Source organism: Phyllostomus hastatus, unplaced genomic scaffold, assembly GCF_019186645.2.
Source record: "Phyllostomus hastatus isolate PE091 unplaced genomic scaffold, TTU_PhHast_1.1 phas_scaffold_78, whole genome shotgun sequence".
NCBI classification, from domain to species: domain Eukaryota; kingdom Metazoa; phylum Chordata; class Mammalia; order Chiroptera; family Phyllostomidae; genus Phyllostomus; species Phyllostomus hastatus.
The window spans coordinates 73705600-73724649 of record NW_025334041.1 but is presented as its reverse complement, the minus strand read 5'-3'; the positions used below and the strand labels follow the sequence as shown (position 1 = coordinate 73724649).

Below are 19050 nucleotides of genomic sequence, written 5' to 3'. Positions count from 1 at the left end.
ACTTTACAATTCTAATATGGGGTTTTAATATATTCAATATATCAGATTTTTTCATGCATTATGTTGCATGATTATGTTTAAAGAATTAAATTCTCATACTAATACAACTGCTTCTCTACAAAGAAAAAATTCCAAATCCATTCAGGTTCTTGATTGTTTTTGTTTTTGCATGAATATTTCTATTGCCGTGTGCCAATCCTTTTGAAAGCAGTGCTTAATTCCTTACTTTAGCTTCCCACTTCTGGCGACCTGTGGAGCGTTCACATGGACTTCGACACCAAACGGCTGGACCCCTGGGAAAGAATCATACCGACCTTCAAGTACAACCGAGATGTTCCATTTTTTGAAATGCTTGTGCCCACAGTTGACACAGTGCGCTTTGGGTACCTAATGGAAAAACTACTGGCGGTCAGGCATTCAGTATTATTTACTGGAACCACTGGAGTTGGCAAGGTAGGAAACCTTCCCCAAACAAGAAGCTCTCTCCCAAAATGAAGGTGTGGTGGACTTAGAGTTGTAAACCACATAAATAACACATTATTTCTTAAGGAAAATTATTTTGAATTTTGATTATTTTTTCGAGAAGAATGTCACTATGCTGACTCTATAGTGATCTTGAGAATTACTCCTAAGTTTGTTAGTTTCTGAATAAATTCTTGGTGCCAATACTATATAAACTAGAGGATCCTGGGGACCAATATTTGGTGTTTGGGGCTTTTATGTTGCATCCCTGGTAGGCGCTGGCCAAAGCAGTTTGTGTCTGCAATAGATTATTGATAAAGGTCACTTTATCCCTGCCCCCTGCCCATTTCCTTCTACCTAACACAGCAATGGTGTTTAGACAGAGTCTAGGGGAGAACGCTGATTGGCTTTAAGATCCTGTTGGTTTTAAGGGGAGTCCACATACGAGGGGATTCACCACTTCGTTTCTAAATTCATTCTACAAGAGGTTTGGACCCTTTGGATGATTCTTGCTATTAAATTGACTTGGATAGTAACCAACTTTGGCTTCAAGCTAAAATAAAAACTTTTTGCTGAGATAGCTGATTAGAATAGTTCTTTGGCTCAAATATAATTAAATGGAATCTCCAAGAAGAGAAAGACAGACATTTAAATCTGGCTTTAACCCCTCTCCAATTATCTTATTTCATATTCATTGTAGCAAATTGTTACTGATAAGGACTATTGAAAGATATATTGAATGTGAAATCATTAACATTTGTTTAAATTTAAAGTCTGTTATTGCAAAAGGATTGCTAAGTAAAATTCAAGAATCAGCTGGCTATGTTCCTGTTTATCTAAATTTTTCTGCTCAAACTTCATCTGCAAGAACACAAGAAATCATTGAGTCAAAACTGGAAAAGAAAAGAAAAAATATTCTAGGTAAGAATTATTTTCATCTGCCTCACACAAATTAATTCACAAAAAAAGAGTGCATGTAATAAAATTACAATTGGATATTTTCTTCACATAATTTAATTGTAAAAGTGATTTCATTAACAGCATTCTTTCCTGTGCTGTATATCTAGATATCTCCCTGTTAGCAAGCACATAGTTTACTTCTACCATCATCTTCAACTCAGCGTTTCTTAAGTCCGCATTTTCAGCCAGGCTTAGTGGCATCTCCCATACCCCTCCTTATTAACTGCTTAGATAAATACCATAGCTTTTTGGTCACTTTCTATTATTTTGAGGCTGGTTCAATGTAAAGCTTCAATCCCAAACCCAACCAAAAGCTCTTCCTCCCTTGTGTCACAAGCCAGGCTTATGGCTGCAGGTGCTAGAGGTGGGGACAGGCATGGCCGCTCTCTCACCTGGCCTGCCCCCCATCCAGGAGGCTCTGATGTGTTGGAGTGGGAGGAGGAGAGGGAAGGACAAGTGTCCTCTCCCTACCAGGTGTTTAGTGGGCCTCTGTGTGGATCGTCCCTGCTTCTCTGGCTGGTGCTAAATGCCTATCCATGCTGTCTGTGTGGTAGGCTCCCAGGAGCTGGCTCTCTGAGGGACTTCTGAAAGACCTCCCCATTGGAAGTTTCCCTAATGCTGGGAATCAGGGTCTCAGCTCCCTCGATCCCACCCTCCAGCAGTACATCCTGCAGCCTTTTCCTTCTGAGGCCCACTCACCCACTCAAGCCCTCCTGGGTGGAATACTAGCCAGAGCTCAACTCAGCTGCCTTCCACATTGTCCATCATCTAATAGGCCCTGCTATGCCCAGCTGTGGGGATACCAGCTGCTTCACTGCAACCTCTCTGTTCCATTCTTCCTGCTCAGGTGGGCACAGAGCAGTGGATGCCAGTCTTTCTTAGAACCTCTCCCCACCTTCTATCCTGCTTCTTGGTTTTCAGGGACTGGGGAATGGAATGGGACATGGGGTTTGGCTCAGTTACCTTGGAATTGTCAAGCGTTTGATGACAGGGTTGAGTCATCTCTGCTTACATTGTTCTCCTTTCTCCCCTGAAAAGTGTGTATATTGATTTTCTTTAAGTAAGATATAGCATGGTCCAGCTCCACTGTACTGGATTTCACTTTGATATCATCAGGGTGTTTTTGAATATCTAGCCCTATATTTCCTGTAGACTGTAGTGTGATCGCATTTATATGAAGAATATTTTGGAGATCTGCTGCTTCCTACTATGAAAAGAAAATGACCTTCCCAACCCCATGCTCAGTGGGAATGGCTAGGATTGAGAAATGTCAAGACCTACCTAGAGAGTGGGCATCATTGTGCCCCTCTGAGAATGAGGGTGAGGGACCCTGGGACAATGTGGACACCTGGCTAGGTCCACATCTCCCTGCAGGGGCCTGGGTGGAGCCAGAGGGAGGTCTCTCCTCCTCAGGCAGGACTCTGCTGGGCCTTCCTCACTCCTGAGAGGACTGAGCTTATGGTGACATGCAGGGTGTTTGTTGAGTCCAAACCTTACCTAAAGTTAGTTTTATATTTGCCAAAGGCAAATCTTGATTCTTAAATTAAATTCATCTTAATTCCCCAGGAGCACCAGGAAACAAGCATGTTGTGATTTTTGTTGATGACTTAAATATGCCCAGACTGGATCGCTATGGCTCTCAGCCTCCAATTGAATTACTTCGGCAGTATCAAGATTTTGGTGGATTTTATGACAGAAACAAACTCTTTTGGAAAGACATACAGGTAACTTTAGGTTTAAAATTTGTTTACATTTAAACAGCAGGAAAATGTGGTACATTACAGTGATTTTCCACCTTTTTTCACCTCATAGCACACATAAACTAATCACTAAAATTCTGCAGCACACCAAAAAATTATTTTTTTTCAATCTGATAAAAAACAGGTATAATTCTGATTGATTTACAAAAAAATAATAATAATAGTAATTGCCTACACTTTTTGCTCCAAAGTGACTTTTTAAAAAATCTGGTGCCTATACTTGTGTATAAAGATTTCTGGCTCAAAGAATGAACCAAACAGACACAAATTTATTACGCGATGTGACCAAGAAGAAGATGCAGCCCTATTGTACGACCTACACATTTATGGTTCAAGACAGAGCATTCACACTGACAGCTATTTTTGTGTTGGCTGCTGTCCTCTTGTTATTTGACAATCTAAGGGAAAAGAGGTCAGCACTCCTACTACAGTCGGATATTGCATGTTTTAAAAATTCTTGTGGCACACCAGTTGAAAACCACTGGTGTGTTAGTTTGCTTTGGTTGCTATAACAAAGTAACTCAAACAACAAAAATGTATTTTCTCACAATTCCAGGGGCTAGAAGTTTGAGATCAAGATGTCATCAGGGTTGGATTATTCTAAGTCCTCTCTCTTTGGTTTACAGATGACTGTCTACTCCTTAGGTCTTCTCATAATCTTCCCTCTGCAGTCATCTGTGTTCAAATCTCCTCCTTATAAGGACACTGATCACACTGGGTTAGGGCCCACCCTCATGACCTCATTGTAAATTAATTACTTCTTTAAAGACTCTGTCTCCAAATGCAGTCACATTAGGGCTTCAACATATGATTGGCCAGGAGGAGGGGAAGAAAGGCACAACTTAGCCTACAACCTATGGCTTCAGTGTTTTGTATGTGTGTTTCAGTTCATCAGTGCACACTGAGGTCTTGTCACACTTGCTTCAGGAGATTCATGGACAAGTGAGACAGCCCCCACCTCCCGTAGGCCCCAGCTTTGGAGGGTAGATGGACATGCATCTATAAGAAAAGGTGATAAATGGAGAGAGACAGGAAGGAAGCAGGGATAGGGGCTGGGATGAGGATGAGAGAAGCCTTCCCAGAGGAGGTGAGGTCAGAACAGGTTTTTCTGGAAGCAGAACATGGCAAAACAAGGAAAGAGAGCATCTTGCAGCTCAGAGGCAGGGGATGTGGGACACCACAGTGGTGTGGAATGTGAGCACCAAGGCAGCAGGAGATACAAAGGTCAGCCAAGGGGCCATGGTTCCAATGATGAGAAATGTGGGTTTATCCTCTAAGTGATGGGGAGCCACCGAAGGAAATGCTATGGAAAGATCTGCTTGACTGCAGGGGAGGAGTGGACTAGAGAGGAGGCATGACCAGAGAGAGGCAACTGCAATGTTCTGTGCTGCTCTGCTGATGAAGATGTGACCAGAGACTTCAAGGAACCTAATCGTGTATTTCCCCAAAGGAGCAATTATTCAATGCATGCTAATTCAGTGTTCCTGGCAACTTTATAGAACACAACTACCACAAATAATGAGAATCGACTATACTTAGTATTTGTTGAATAGATGTACTTTAACTTAAGATAAAAAGTCTTTTAATTTTTTAAGATTAAATTTTTAAATAGGAGTATTTATATAAGGTAGATGCATTGGTTGAGTGACCTTGAGCAACTTAACTATCCAGGGCTTTCTTTTTTTATCTAAAAAAATAGTGGTAACAATCATGGTCTCCTGGGGTGGTTGTGAAGTTCAGTCAGATGTGTAGGAAAATGTAATGCAATGCAGGGAAGGGGCCAGGCCCTCAAAAGTAATTGGTTCTGAGCCCTGCTGTTGGGATGGACAGATCCCACCTCTTCCTTTGCTGAGTGACCCAAGTGGCTTTTTCCCTGACAGGATGTAACTATTGTATCAGCATGTGCTCCTCCAGGCGGTGGCCGCAACCCTGTCACCCCCCGCTTCATTCGACACTTCAGCATGCTGTGTCTCCCCATGCCCTCAGAGCACAGTCTGAAACAGATTTTTCAGGTGAGTGTGGATTTAAACTTAGGCAAGAGGGAAAAAGAAAACATATTTGTTCCCAACCGCCACAATCAAAACTGTGTGTTTCTAGCAAGCCCATCTGTCCCTTTCCCGAGCAGAAGCCAGGGAAACACAGGGCCTCTGGGTGGTAGCTGACAAGCATTTACATCACGGCCTGCTGTGTTTGTGGTCTCAGAGACAGTTTCAGGAATGCAGAAAAGTTGTCTAAATGTAGCCCCTACCTTTAAAGAAAGCTGTACCCTGGGCCCTTGTGTTTTAGTACTCTGCACACAGTTCTCAGCAGATCTCATCCACTGCCCAGCCCTCCACCTCTGTGTTTATCTCCTGCCTGACCACTAGGTCAATGTGTCCACGTGCCCACCAGATGCAACCCCAGTACTGCCCACAAGCCCAAGCTCAGCACAACTCAGAATTCATCACCTCCAGGGCCACCACTGCCTCCAGTAGAAACAACCACACATATTTCTCCCATCTGTACAACCTTCCTAAGAGCTACTTCCTCATCCTTCAGTTGGGGTGAAGAACTGTGCCTATCCTGTGAGTGCTCAGCAGAAGTGTTCCATAAATGGGAGGCATTATTTTAAATAGAATGATGGGGGGAATGAAACAGCATGGCTAAAGCAAGTGCGCCATGACCAACTAGCAAAAGCTGCTCAGAGAAGATAGTCTGTGAGCTGAGTCCTGGATGATGGGAATGGACAGGGAGGAAGAGATCCTGGGGACAAGGTACTTGGGTGAATGCATTCACAGAAGCAGGAAGTGATGAAGTGTACAGGTAGAATGAGACAGTTAAGAGACAGTTAGGTCTGGAGAAGCTGACTTTGGTGGTAACCACTAGGAATCAAAGAGGGCCAGGGATGCAGTGAGCCTCTGCATTTGCAGCATCAGCCTCCCCTGCCAATGGGCGCCCTTGGAGGACAGAAAGGAGCAAAGCCAGCATGAACATAACTATGAGAACATGGAAACTGGTTTTCACATTGAAATAGCTTACATACATAGGAAATTATTTTAATCAGTTTGAAGTAGTTCCAATAAGTTGTCTAGAAACTAATACCAAAATAGACTATAAGCACTGCCACATTTTGAAACTTTAGAATATGAAAGGACAGGAGCTCTAATAAGCACCAATTGCAGAACAGACATGAAGTGGGTAGTGGGGGCCAACACATGCAGCAGAAGACTTGTATTAAGTTCCCTCCTTTTGTATTGAGAACCCTTACATATATGTTTAGAAGCTTGAAATGATTCCCAGCTGTGCTATCCTGACACATTTTTTTGATATGATCAGTAGTGAGGGATGTGCCAAGGAACTTATGCCTGATGATGAAGTGCTAAGTTTGCAAATTATTTCATATGTTAATAAAGCAAATTCAAGGTTATTCCAACAAAAGCATAATTTTTTAAAGATTTTATTTACTTATTTTTAGAGAGGCAAGAAGAGAGGGAGAAAGAGAGAGAGAGAAACATCAGTGTGTGAGTGAAACATTGATCAGTTGCCCTTATGTGACCACAACCCAGGAATGTGCCCTGACTGGGAATTAAACCCATGACCTTTCACTTTACAGGACAACACCCAATCTGCTGAGCCATCAGTCAGGGCTCATCATTTTTAATCATTCTAAAATGCTTTCCTATGTAGAAGGAAAAGGTAGAACCTGGGGTCCTGGAAAAGAAATTGCCTCCAACCATTAGCCTTCTCCCTCTGCCTATGAGATTATCATGTCCATGGAAATGTGTCACTCAACAGGAATGTCATTGAGCAAGTATGTCACAGCTGTCACACTGGAAGCAGGAAATGCTTCTTCCTACTGCAACTTAGAGGCTTATATTTAAAGCTCTACTAGCTGTGGATGACAATGGAAATGAAATGCAGCAAAGCTGAGAGATTGGGGGTGAGGGGGGTACCGGGTTGCACTGGATTCAAGTGGGGAAACACATTTTCCTCATTATCAGAACAGGATATGCAACCTGTAGTAGGAAAAAATCTTGATCTATATCCACGCATCCCAAAATTTATTTTTTATCACAACTCATCTAAGCAGGGCCCAAGCATTCATAGCCTACCTTCCCTGTCCTTTGTCATTGTATGGAGGGGAAAGAATCAAGGTATAACCAAGAATTGAAGAAAAACAAAATCAATAAGTCAAAGTACATTTGTTAATAACACATATAGACTGATTTAATTTTACTGTGTAAAAAAGACTAGGAGTCTAAATAGTATATACATATTTCTAGTGTATATATAATGTTCTAATATTTCTAGATGCATTTCTAATGTTCTAGTGTATATACAAGGTTCTAAAAATTAATTCTAAAACCATCAGTAATATCTCTGTACTTTCTTTGCAAGTCTCTTGCAAGTCAGTTGCCTACTTCCTGCTTCCTACAGCAGAGATATGCAAGAAACACATCACTAATTACAGTTTATAGTTTGCACAGATTGGATTTGTATGGTTATGAGTGATTCACACTTAAACCACAATTAATATCTTAGTGTTTATTTATCAGAAATTTATATGGCAGAAATATGTATGACTATAAGTGTAAACTAAACCACAAACAACAAATTAAATTGATAATGTCACTAAATTAGATGTGATTTTTACTTATAAAGCTATAACGACAATAATTGAAAACTATGATCAACTCCAGAAAATACTAATTATGTCCTCAGGCCAAAGCATCCTTCCCCTAAATGGTGAAAATTCTGGATCTACCTTGCGTGTATATTCTCAGGGGAAGCTTTTCAGGTACCAAACATGTCGTGTAAGCCAGACCTTTAAATGGAATACAAAGCTGCAGTCCTCACTGAACTCTATCATGACATGCTTACTTTAATTTGTAAATATCAGTTTAATAGCTCTTCATACATTAAAGAAGTATTTACTGAGTACTTACTGTGCTCCAGACATTGGTATATCATTTTAAACAAAACAGATTTCATCCTTGTCCTTGCGGGGCTCCCACCATAGAGATAGATAACAAACAAATGAACTAATATATAACAGATAATATGTTCATTATGTATATATAAAACTGTATTTGTATATATAACTAATATAAAATATGTTATATATTATATACAATCATATTTGTGTTATGGAGAACTGGACAGTTTACATATAATGTATATATAATGTGTATGGTAAATTTTTTTATATATATATCAGAAGAGTCCTACTTAAAATGTGGGCCATAGGGATAATGTTAAACGCACATTAGGGCCCAAGAGAGCAAGTACCTCGAATAGAAAGTCTTCATAAACTGTGAACAATAATGTCCCACAGGAGGCTCATTGAAAACAAATACTTCTGTTTATTTCAAAAAATCTCATCTATGAGCACTAAATCTAAAATCACAAGGACTGACTTACAAGCATTGATACACATTCCAGTGGCTTCTCGCATCAGCAACTCCAAGGTTAACAGTGAGGAGAATTTATCTATACAAATCTGTAATGATTTTCCCAAGCAACTGGGGGCAGGAGACTAGCTAATAAATATGTACTTCTATTTTGCAGCAAGTTGTATCTGAGAAGATCACAAAGCTGTAAGAGACTGATAGAGGACTTACTTTAAATGGGGTAGTCAGGGAAGGCCTCTCTGAAGGGATGACATGCATCCTAAAACACAAAGGATGAGAAAGTCCCTCCCAAGCAGACAGACATGAGGGGGCGGGAGGAGGGTCCATGGGCAGAGACCCTGAGGGAGGAGAGAGCATGGGTGGTAAGGCCAGGGTGGCTGGGACAGAGTAATCACCAGGGAGAGAAGGTAAAGTGAGGAGGCTGGGTAGGGACAGAGCATGGACAGACGGGGTGCAGTGCTGATTTGTATAATTAAAGTAACTGAAAGGAGATGAGAATGGAAATGAAGAACAGTGAATAAGGGAGGGATTGAAGAAGCCAAGATAAAAAAGAATTGGGGCTGGAATGGGATAATGTCAAGGGAAAGAGATAGGTTCAACAACTGTATTCAAAATCGACTGTGAGACAGGGAATGAGAGATGTCAAGGGAGACTTCCAAGTCCCTAATCTGAGCAGGGAGCTGCTGTAAACTGAGCGGGGGAAACTGAGCGGGGGAAACTGACAGCAGTCAGTCCTCACAAGTAAGTTGCACTTTAAGGAAGTGTATGGAATTGTTGGTCTTTCACCGGTAAAAATCAGGGAGGACTTCAGTTTATTTCCGGATGAGTCTGGGCACCCCGTGAAGACCCTCTGGATCCACAGCAAGCAGCTGTCTCTGTTACTTGAGAGTAAGTTATGGTAAATTCACTGGCCAGGTATGAATGCTGGCTGCGCAGGCATCAGCAGACAATCACAGAAGACGGGAGTGAGCCCCTCCTTGAGAACATATTCTGAAATAAATGGAAGAGTTTAACCTTCAGACGTCCTCGCATTGGAATTCGGCTTTCTAATTGTTATTAGAAAACTCATAATCAAATCTGCAACATTTGAAAAGTAAATTTTTGGTGGGAAAAAATTCTAACTTCCTATATGTTTCTGGTTCTAGGCTATCTTAAATGGCTTCCTGAGTGACTTCACACCAGCTGTCAAGCAAACCGCATACAACATAGTCGAAGCCTCAGTTGAGATCTATAGCAGGATGAGTGTTGATCTTCTGCCAACACCAACCAAGTCCCATTATGTCTTTAACTTGAGGGATTTATCCAAATGTGTGCAAGGTAGCATGTGGACCCTTCATTCTCTGACCTTCACCCTCCCTTCATTTCTAGTCACCCCAAATCTTTGGGTAGAATTGTATGTACATGGGTGTCTGTGACTTGTTGGAAATCTCAATACTTGTCCCTGCTCAAGTCACCCTCTACCCCCACCCCAGGCTGACTGCTTCACAGCTTCCCTCAAACTGCCAACATCCCCTCTCATTTCTCACACCCAGCCAGTGACCTTTCTTTTTCTTTTTCTTTTTTTTTTGAAAGTTAAACATTTTGTTATTCATGCTATTACAGCTGTCTCAATTTCCCCCCTTTGGCCCCCTCCCCCACCCATCCCCCATTTCCACAGTCAATCCCCACACTGTTATTCATGTCCATGGGTCATGCGTATATGTTCTTTGTCTGACCACTTCACCTTCTTTCAACCAGTCCCCATGTCTCCTCTCCTGCAGCTGTCAGTCTATTCCATGTTTCTATGCCTCTGGTTCTATTTTGCTTGTTAGTTTATTTTGTTCGTAGGTTCCATTTATAAGTGAGATCATACGCTATTTGTCTTTCATTGACTGGTCTATTTCACTTAGCATAATAGTATTCAGTTCCATCCATGCAGTTGCAAAGAGTAAAAATTCCTTCCTTTTTAATGCTGAGTAGTATTCCACTGTGTGGTGTACTATAGGTTTTTTATCTACTCATGTACTGATGGGCACTTAGGTTTTTTCCAAATCTTGGCTATTGTAAATAACACTACTATGTTGGGTGCATATATTCTTTTGAATTGGTGTTTCAGGATTCTTTGGGTATATTCCCAGAAGTGGAATCACTGGGTCAAAAGGCAGTTCAATTTTTAATTTTTTGAGAAAATTACATGCTGTTTTCCACAGTGGTTGCACCCACTCTGCATTCCCACAAAGAGTGCACTAGGGTTCACTTTTTTCCACATCTTTGCCAGCACTTGTTGTTGGTTGATTTATTAATGATAGCTATTTTGGCAGGTGTGAGGTAATATCTCGTTGTGGTTCTAATTTGCATCTCTCTGATGGCTAATGATGTTGAGTATGACAGTCTCTTCAATAAATGGTGTTGGGAGAACTGGACTAGTACTTGCAAAAAAAATGAAACTAGACCACCAATTTACACCATAACTTAGAATAAACTCAAGATGGATAAAAGACTTAAATATAAGTTGTGATACCATAAAAATCCTAGAGGAAAACATAGGCAATAAAATTTCAGTTGTCTCACATAAGAACTATTTTTGCCAATGTATCTGCTAGGAAAAGGGAAACAAAGGAAAAAATAAACAAGTGGGACTACATCAAATTAAAAAGCCACTGCACAGCTAAAGAAACCATCAGCAAAATGAAAAGGGAACCCACTGTATGGGAGGACATATTTGTCAATGACACTTCAGACAAGGGTTTGAATCTCCAAAATATGTAAAGGACTCATGTGACTCAACATCAGGAAGACAAACAATTCCATTAAAAAACGGGCAAAGGACCTGACTGGACACTTCTCCAAGGAGGACATACAGAGGGCCCACAGACCTTTCTTCTTATTTCACTGAAAAACATAGAAGCAATCACACCAGAACTGACTCATCTTCCAAATGTCTCAGACAACCTGCATCTACCTCCCCTCCTGCAGTAGCTGAGATGTTTCTGCTCCTCTCTGCAACCCCTCGGATACTGAGTTCCAGCCCCTCCTGCCTAGGCAAGGATTTTGCTTTTATCATTCCTGTTTCTCTTCTGCATCACTGATGTTTCCTCTTCTATTGGATCATTCCTAACAGCATAAAAACCTGCCACAATACCTCCCATCTTAATAAATAATTCTCTTTAGGCATCATATCCTCTGCTTCTACCTCTGCATTTTCTCTGCCCTTTCAAAAAAGACCCCTTAAAAATGGTCTCGCCTCACTGTCTCATTTCCTCCAGTTCCAGTCTTTATTGTATTCCAATTAAGCTTTTGCACCTGACACTGCACTGAACTACTCTTCCCCACCTCTCTATTTTGCAAATCCATCAGTCTTCAGTTTGAACCTTAACCTCTCCATACTGTTAGACACAGCACCCCTCCCCCGAAACCCTTCATTCTCTGACCTACGAGGGCACACGCTCTCCTGGATTCCCTCCTCTCACTGGTTGCTACTGCTTAGTCTCCTTTAATATCTGTCCCTCTTCTTCCCTATCTCAAAATGTTTGGATGCCCCAGAGCTCTTATTTCAGTCCTTTTTTTTTTTTGTCTACACTTACTGCCTAGGTAATCTCAGTCAATTCCACAGAGTGAAATGCATCTACTCAATGATGATGCTTGACTATCTGCCTCCAGCTTTCCCTCTCCTCTAAGTGTCTGATTTGTATATTCAACTCCCTTCGCAACAATGTCACTTATAAATCCAGTTGGAGTTCTTAAATTCCTGCTTTTTGCCTCCTTCCCAGCTATGTGTACCCCAACCCAGATAAGGGGGCCACCATTAGCTGCTCTGGCCATCAGCTTTGGGACATCCTTGTTTGCTCTCATTCCTTAATGATTCCCATCCAATCCATCAACATCCCCAATGGCTTTAACTTCAAAATATATTCCAAATCCTATCATTGCTTAGCACTCCACCCACTACCAGTCTAGCTCAAACTACTGTCATGTCTCATCAGGATACCTAACAGAGAAAGCCTCCTGTCTGTCTCTAGTCTTCACTTACAGGCTACCCACTTACCCAGCCTTGAACCAAGCTCTGCCCTACACACAGCAGTCAGACTCCTGAGGCTGCTTTCCTGTCACCTGCCTTGGGACTGAGGCTCTGTCAGATCTGGAACCAGCAGCCTCCTGCCTTCATTGCCTACCACTTTCCTCCTGGCTGCTACCACCTCCTTGCTGCTCCTGAAATAGGGCCTGTCCAGGGGCCTCTATACATCCCTTGGAATGTTCTTACCTCAGATATCCACATGACTCACTTTCCCTGTTCAAATGTCACCTCCTCCTCTTCCTCTCTACATCCCTTTATAGCACTTACTATTTGAAAACATACCCTAGATATTTCTCTGCAAATATGTTTGCGTCTCTGTTTCTCCCAATAGAACATTAGCTCCATGAGGGCTGTTTGTGCAGTTCACCCAGTGCCTAGAATCATGTTTGGCACTGAATGAATGAATGAATGATGGATTTTGTAAAATGTCAGAACTGAAAGAACTCTTTTTATAATACCTAGACCAAGTCCTCATCTTATTTTGTGCATAAGGACATCAACTCTTAGTTGTTCAGTGATCTCTCCTCCCACCCAGTGCTGACTCCCTGTCCAACTCCCTTATTTCTACACCATTCAATATCCATTCTCACAAAGATTCAAACAAACCGAATTATGTAAGTACTTTTTAAGTATCTGTGAAGTAACGTAAGTGAAAGCTCTCTAGCACTTCCACGTAAAACAATGACTGGACTCTCCAAAATCCTGCTCCCCTTTCTGTCCTCATCAAAGTCTAGTTCCTTTCCAAACACAGATGAGATCTGTTGTATATTTAAAAGGCAGGGAATGAACTAGGAAATAATGGATGTCAGTAGGAGCTGAAACTTGGCTTTAAGATCACTGACCACCCGGGTGGCCCTCCCTAGTGCTCAGTTCTGCCACAGGTCCCTTACCTTCCAACTCCCATTCTGATGGCTCTGAACCTCTCTTTTCGTTTTCCTGCCTGTAACCTTCGTCCTCCTCCAAGACTCTCAAAGCTGGCACACCATCCTTGCCACAGGACAACAAAATGACTTGCATTGCTCCACCACTAAAATTTAACCTCCTATATCAGCAGCTTAGTCCTTGAATTCAGGAACTAATTGTTCCTAGAAAACACTGGAGCATGGCTTTGTTCCTTTAGTGAGTTGCTTTGGACTCACTTCCTGGTCTTTAGACATTGTCTAATCTAGTCTTTTACTTATTATTTTTCCCCATTGTCTTTCAATTCCTATTTTTTAGGTAATTTCTGAGCCTCAAAGTTCAGGGTGCATTTTTTCTCCAACAAAATCGTAACACATCCAAGAAGTATCAAATAGTTACAATTTTGAATCTCTTTTCCCTTGTCCTCACATTTTATCAAAATGTCCTGGAAATGCTCTTACTTTACAAATATTAGCTGAGAATAATTAAATCTTTAACCATTTCAAGGAACATATATCACATATATACATATGCACACAATGTGAACTGCAAAAAACAATGTAACATTATCTATAGAGATCCCCTATTAGCCAAAGCAGCATGAATGGCACCAGCTATGCTGTATAGTGCCCTCTGCCAGCTGTGGGTACCGGGGCACACGGTAGAGATCACCCATCCCCCTCAGCACACTAGGAGGAGCCCCATGTGAAGGTCTCTGTAGAGAATGAACACTTCCCGGATTTCTTTACATCATTGCTTTCATTGTAACTTGAAATTATTAGAACTATGTTTTCAGTTACAATTTGCATGAATACAAAGAGTACTGGGAAAAATCTGAGCAGAAGCCCAAAGGACCAGGGGCATTTGATGAGGACTGAACATAGAAGAAGGTTAAGAGAAGAAATTGGTATTTTGAAAACAGTTTAAAGTTAGGGGTGGAGGGGAAGTTGCTACATGAAAATATGTCTGTTAAAGATGGCACTCTTCACTTTAACACACTACAACGGAATGTAGTAATGACATGACATTGCTTGCACTGTGAAGTCTGCATGTCACATGTTCAAGTAAAGAAACATCACATAACAAGAAAAAGCATGTTGTCAGGTAATCAGTTTTGCTTTCAAAAAATGAGTCCTCTATTACTCTATGTGCATATCCATGGGGGAAACACCCATTTCTGGTAGTGTGGGGATAAAATTGGGCTTAAGGATCTTCTAGTTCATAAAACTAATACTATATATTCCACAAATGTAGAATTTTCTTTTTTCTCAAAAACAGGTATACTCCAGTGTGATCCAGGAACAATAAGAGAAGAAATACAGATATTTAGACTCTTTTGCCATGAGTGTCAAAGGGTCTTCCATGATCGCCTGATTAATAATGAAGATAAGCAGTATTTTCATGCTATTTTGACAGAAATGGCCAGTAAATATCAAGCTTTATTTAGCTTTTTTTTTTTAGTAGAAAAGCAATTTGGTTTCTATAAAGGAAAATTTAAATGAGCCTATATAGGGTAAACCAAAGTGAATTTTAGTCTCTCCTAAGTAAAAGTTTTTTTCCTTCAGTGACTCAAGTATATAAATATATGAAATATTATAAAATTCATTGTATTGAAATTCAAGAAGGGTTAATATTTTAAATTCAGTATAGAATTTTAAGTAGAGGAGAGAATATAGAGGAAACAGCATTTTGTCTGATAAGAAGCCAGGATATTTCTAAAGTATTTCTTATTAATATGTATTCAATATCTATTAGTAAAATGCTTATTACTATTAAGCATGCTTAATTTTAAATCTGGGAGACTATCAACCAAACTAAAGTGGTACAGTATTAACATGGCTTTCTCTCAGTTTTATTTATAATACTTAAGGTTTATAAGTAAAATAAAAGCTAATATTATCCTATATATTTATTATTAAAATACTGGGTTTAATCTTTTCATTATATTAAAATTGATTTTGGTTTTTGAACAGACAAACATTTTGGAATTGCAACTGACCTGGAATATTTTTTGACTAAGCCCATCATATTTGGAGATTTCATTAAGGCAAGTATGTTCTAATGACTACATTTGAAGATTATAATGATATAAATATATGATTATAATCCTTATAATTTGAAGATCACAAAGTTTAGGTTCACATTCTATAAGAACTTTGCACATGTGAAGATTAAAGACCTAGACGAGGGATCAGCAGACTATGGCCCATCATCCAAATCTGCCTTCTGCCCGTTTTTGTAAATAGCATTCTATACGAACACAGCCGTGAAATTCCACTTCACAGTGCGCTATTTACATGGTTACTTTCAATTACAAGGCAGAGCATAGATTATAAGTTCTGCAAAGCCTAAAATATTTACTATCTGGCCCTTTAAAGAAAAACATTGCTGACTCCTGATCTAGTTACTTTCATTTTGATAACAGTTTGAATCAGAGACCCATCAGGTACTCGATTTGTAAGGAGGTTTAGTCTCTAAACTTAGCACTGGACTGCCCCTTACCATACTGCATGTGCCTGTGCAGCCTCCACTCCAATGCTTCCGGTGATGGGAAGCTCATTTTAGCGGTGCTGCCCTCTTCATTTCAGAATAGCTCTAATTAGCAGCAAAATTTTCCTTGTATTCAGTTCCTCATCTGTCACTCCAATAACATCCACACCTGGGCCCTAATTTTACCCTCTCAACCTGCCTAGAATAAGTCTTTTGTCTACCCACCCTATCTTTGTTGACAGTCAGATGTCTTGTTATACAAGTTGACTCTTGTTTGGGTTTAACATTCCTAGTGTCTGAGAGGGAAGAGCCATGTCTGCTTTATTCACCCTACATCCCTGAGCAGAGCTTGGCACGAAACAGGCTCTCCATCAATGCTGATGAAGCACAGGAATGGCCTCCTCTTCATATTATATGTATGCAATGCCTCACCCCTCTGCTAAACCCTGACAGATGAAAAACATAAGCAATTTATTTTATTAAACACAAAGTCCAAAAGTTGCTTTCAGGTGGTGATTATATTTCCTATGTGTTTCCAGTGACATTATTATCAAATGGGGGAATGAAGCAAAGGAACAAATGGGCTCTTCTTGCATTGCTTACATGGATTATAGTCAAAGTTTCCAAATAAAAATCCCCCCAGGGTGGTTGCTACAGCAAAGAAAAGGCATCATCAATAGGTCCAAACAAGACCTGGGTTCCCTATGGTCTATACTACATTTCATCCTCAATGTTGTGTTTAATTAGATGACTGCTGTGTAAAAACTACATGTAAGACTCCCATTCAGACATGATTTTTTATAACCATAGCAGTCTGTGTGCATGATTTTGAACCCATTTAGTTTTACGGATGTCAACAGCCTAAGAGCAAAATTGTGAAACCAGAATAAGGTAAATAAGAGCAATATAAAACCTATTTCTGGGCTCCTGTGTAAACTTTATTGCAAACAAAATTGAAATTAAAATGTACCACTTAAAGAGGTTAGATGAAGTGGACTTTCACTTATCCATGAAAATCTGCGCTTCATTTGTCCCAATTCCCTCGTTTTGAAAGCCCTCCCAGCATATATGTAAACAGATGACTAAACAGCAACACAGATAAAATAATGTTCCCCCTAAGGTCATTATGTTTCATATATATAATCTCAGAATTGATTCCATTTGTTTCTTCTCCCATAAATCATTTCGTAGTTTGGAGCAGATAAGTCTGATCGGATTTATGATGACATGCCTGATATGGAGAAAATTGCAAATGTTCTACAGGACTATCTTGATGATTATAACCTTATAAATCCCAAAGAAGTAAAGCTGGTGTTCTTCCAAGATGCTATAGAACACGTTTCAAGGTATAGTGCTATAAGATGCCCAATAATGCATTGATCTCATTTCTTTTATATTAAAAGGAAAGGTTAAGTTGTACAAAACCCTTTACATAGATTACTAGATAGACAAAGGTCTATACCAAATCTTGCTAAATTTATTTTTGATACATTGTAAATATAAATGTATGAACTTTCTGTGGAATCCCCTTAGGGTTACTATTTTTGCTAAATCTTAGCAGATTGTTCTCTGCCTGTTTTAAATGCCCTGGATCATTACAAGAAAGGGTCTAAGACGTTGACAGAGATACATGTACAGTGTAACAAGGCTGATTATATGCATGCCTACAGAAGGAGGGGTTCAAGATTATAGAAAAACAAGTTGAATGCAGGATCATAGACTCCATCTGCTTATGAGTCTGATTTTTATCCACTGCAAGTATCCTTTGAGGCAGTGGTCCCCAACCATTTTGGCACCAGGGGCCAGTTTTGTGGAAGATAATTCTTCCATGGACTAAGGGCGGGAAGCATGGTTTCGGGATGATTCAAGCGCATTACATTTATTATGTATTTCATTTCTATTATTTTTACATTGTAATATATAATGAAGTAATTATGCAACTCCCCATAATGCAGAATCAGTGGGAGCCCTGAGTTTGTTCTTCTGCAACTAGACAGTCCCCTCTGGGGGTGACAGAAGACAGTGCAACCCGAAGTGTGTTGCCTATGTTCAGTCTACTCTATAATCTTGTTTTGCTTGCTGTCACTGCACAAAACCCTGCTTCACAAAGACAGGGTGTTGGAAATGGAATCAGGCTTTTCAGTGCTTTTGTGGCAATATCAGGATATTCCACCTTGACTTTAACCCAGAACATATGGAGATTTGAAGTTGTCCAAAACATACTTTTAAGACCACTGTCATTTGTGATCTCAAGCAGCTGATGCTCTTCTAGCACGAACAAAGTCAATTCACTCAGCTTATTCACAAATGGGCCTCAGATCCAATCCTTCCCAGTTCAGAGTCTTTTGTGATTGGGAAGTAATGCTCAAATCTTTTGAAAGCTGAGATAGGTGGTCATGCCCCAGCTGGGAGAAAGAAGGCCTTGGCTCAGTCTCTTTCAAATTCTCTACTAATGTCTGAAATGTCAAAAATCCCAGTGTTCACTTGTCACCCCCATAATGCCAGCTCAGCTTTGAATGCAGCCACTTTCTCTGCCGACTTGAACACAGTTGTGATTCTCCCCTGAAGTGACAGATTGAGTTCATTGAGCAGGTTGAATATGTCACGCACGTAAGCAAGTCTTAAGACCCATTCTGTGTCATTGAAATGTGCTGCCAGTGGTGACTGTTTTTCTATAAGAAATCTCTGGAGCGGCTCTCATAACTCAAAAACTCTGGCTAGCGATCTACCTTTAGAAAGCCATCCCACCTCTGTGTGTGAGAGAAGACGTGTGTGCTCTGCATCCATCTCCTCACAGAGCTGTGTGAACAGACGTGAGTTAAGGGCATGTACCTTAATGTAGCTGATAATTTAAATCACACCCTGCAAAATATTGTTAAGTTCAGGTGACATTTTTCAGCTAGCCAGCATTTCTCTATGGATGACACAGTGCATAGACTCCCATTCAGAAGCAACCTCGTTGACCTGAGTAGTGAAACCAGAAAGCCGTCCAGTCATGGCAGCCACTCCATCTGTGCAAATACCGACACAAAAT

General features: G+C 40.4%; 1 protein-coding gene across 1 annotated transcript in view; it reads left to right on the top strand.

Annotated features, from left to right (window-relative positions):
• Positions 1-19050, top strand: part of DNAH6 (dynein axonemal heavy chain 6) — a 247493-nt gene that overhangs the window by 113983 nt on the left and 114460 nt on the right. Inside the window, exons 37-44 of the mRNA XM_045828050.1 lie at positions 232-453; positions 1236-1383; positions 2989-3146; positions 5063-5194; positions 9718-9889; positions 14805-14951; positions 15500-15573; positions 17208-17362. Coding sequence (XP_045684006.1) covers positions 232-453; positions 1236-1383; positions 2989-3146; positions 5063-5194; positions 9718-9889; positions 14805-14951; positions 15500-15573; positions 17208-17362 — 1208 coding nt within the window. The remainder of the gene's footprint in view (positions 1-231; positions 454-1235; positions 1384-2988; positions 3147-5062; positions 5195-9717; positions 9890-14804; positions 14952-15499; positions 15574-17207; positions 17363-19050) is intronic.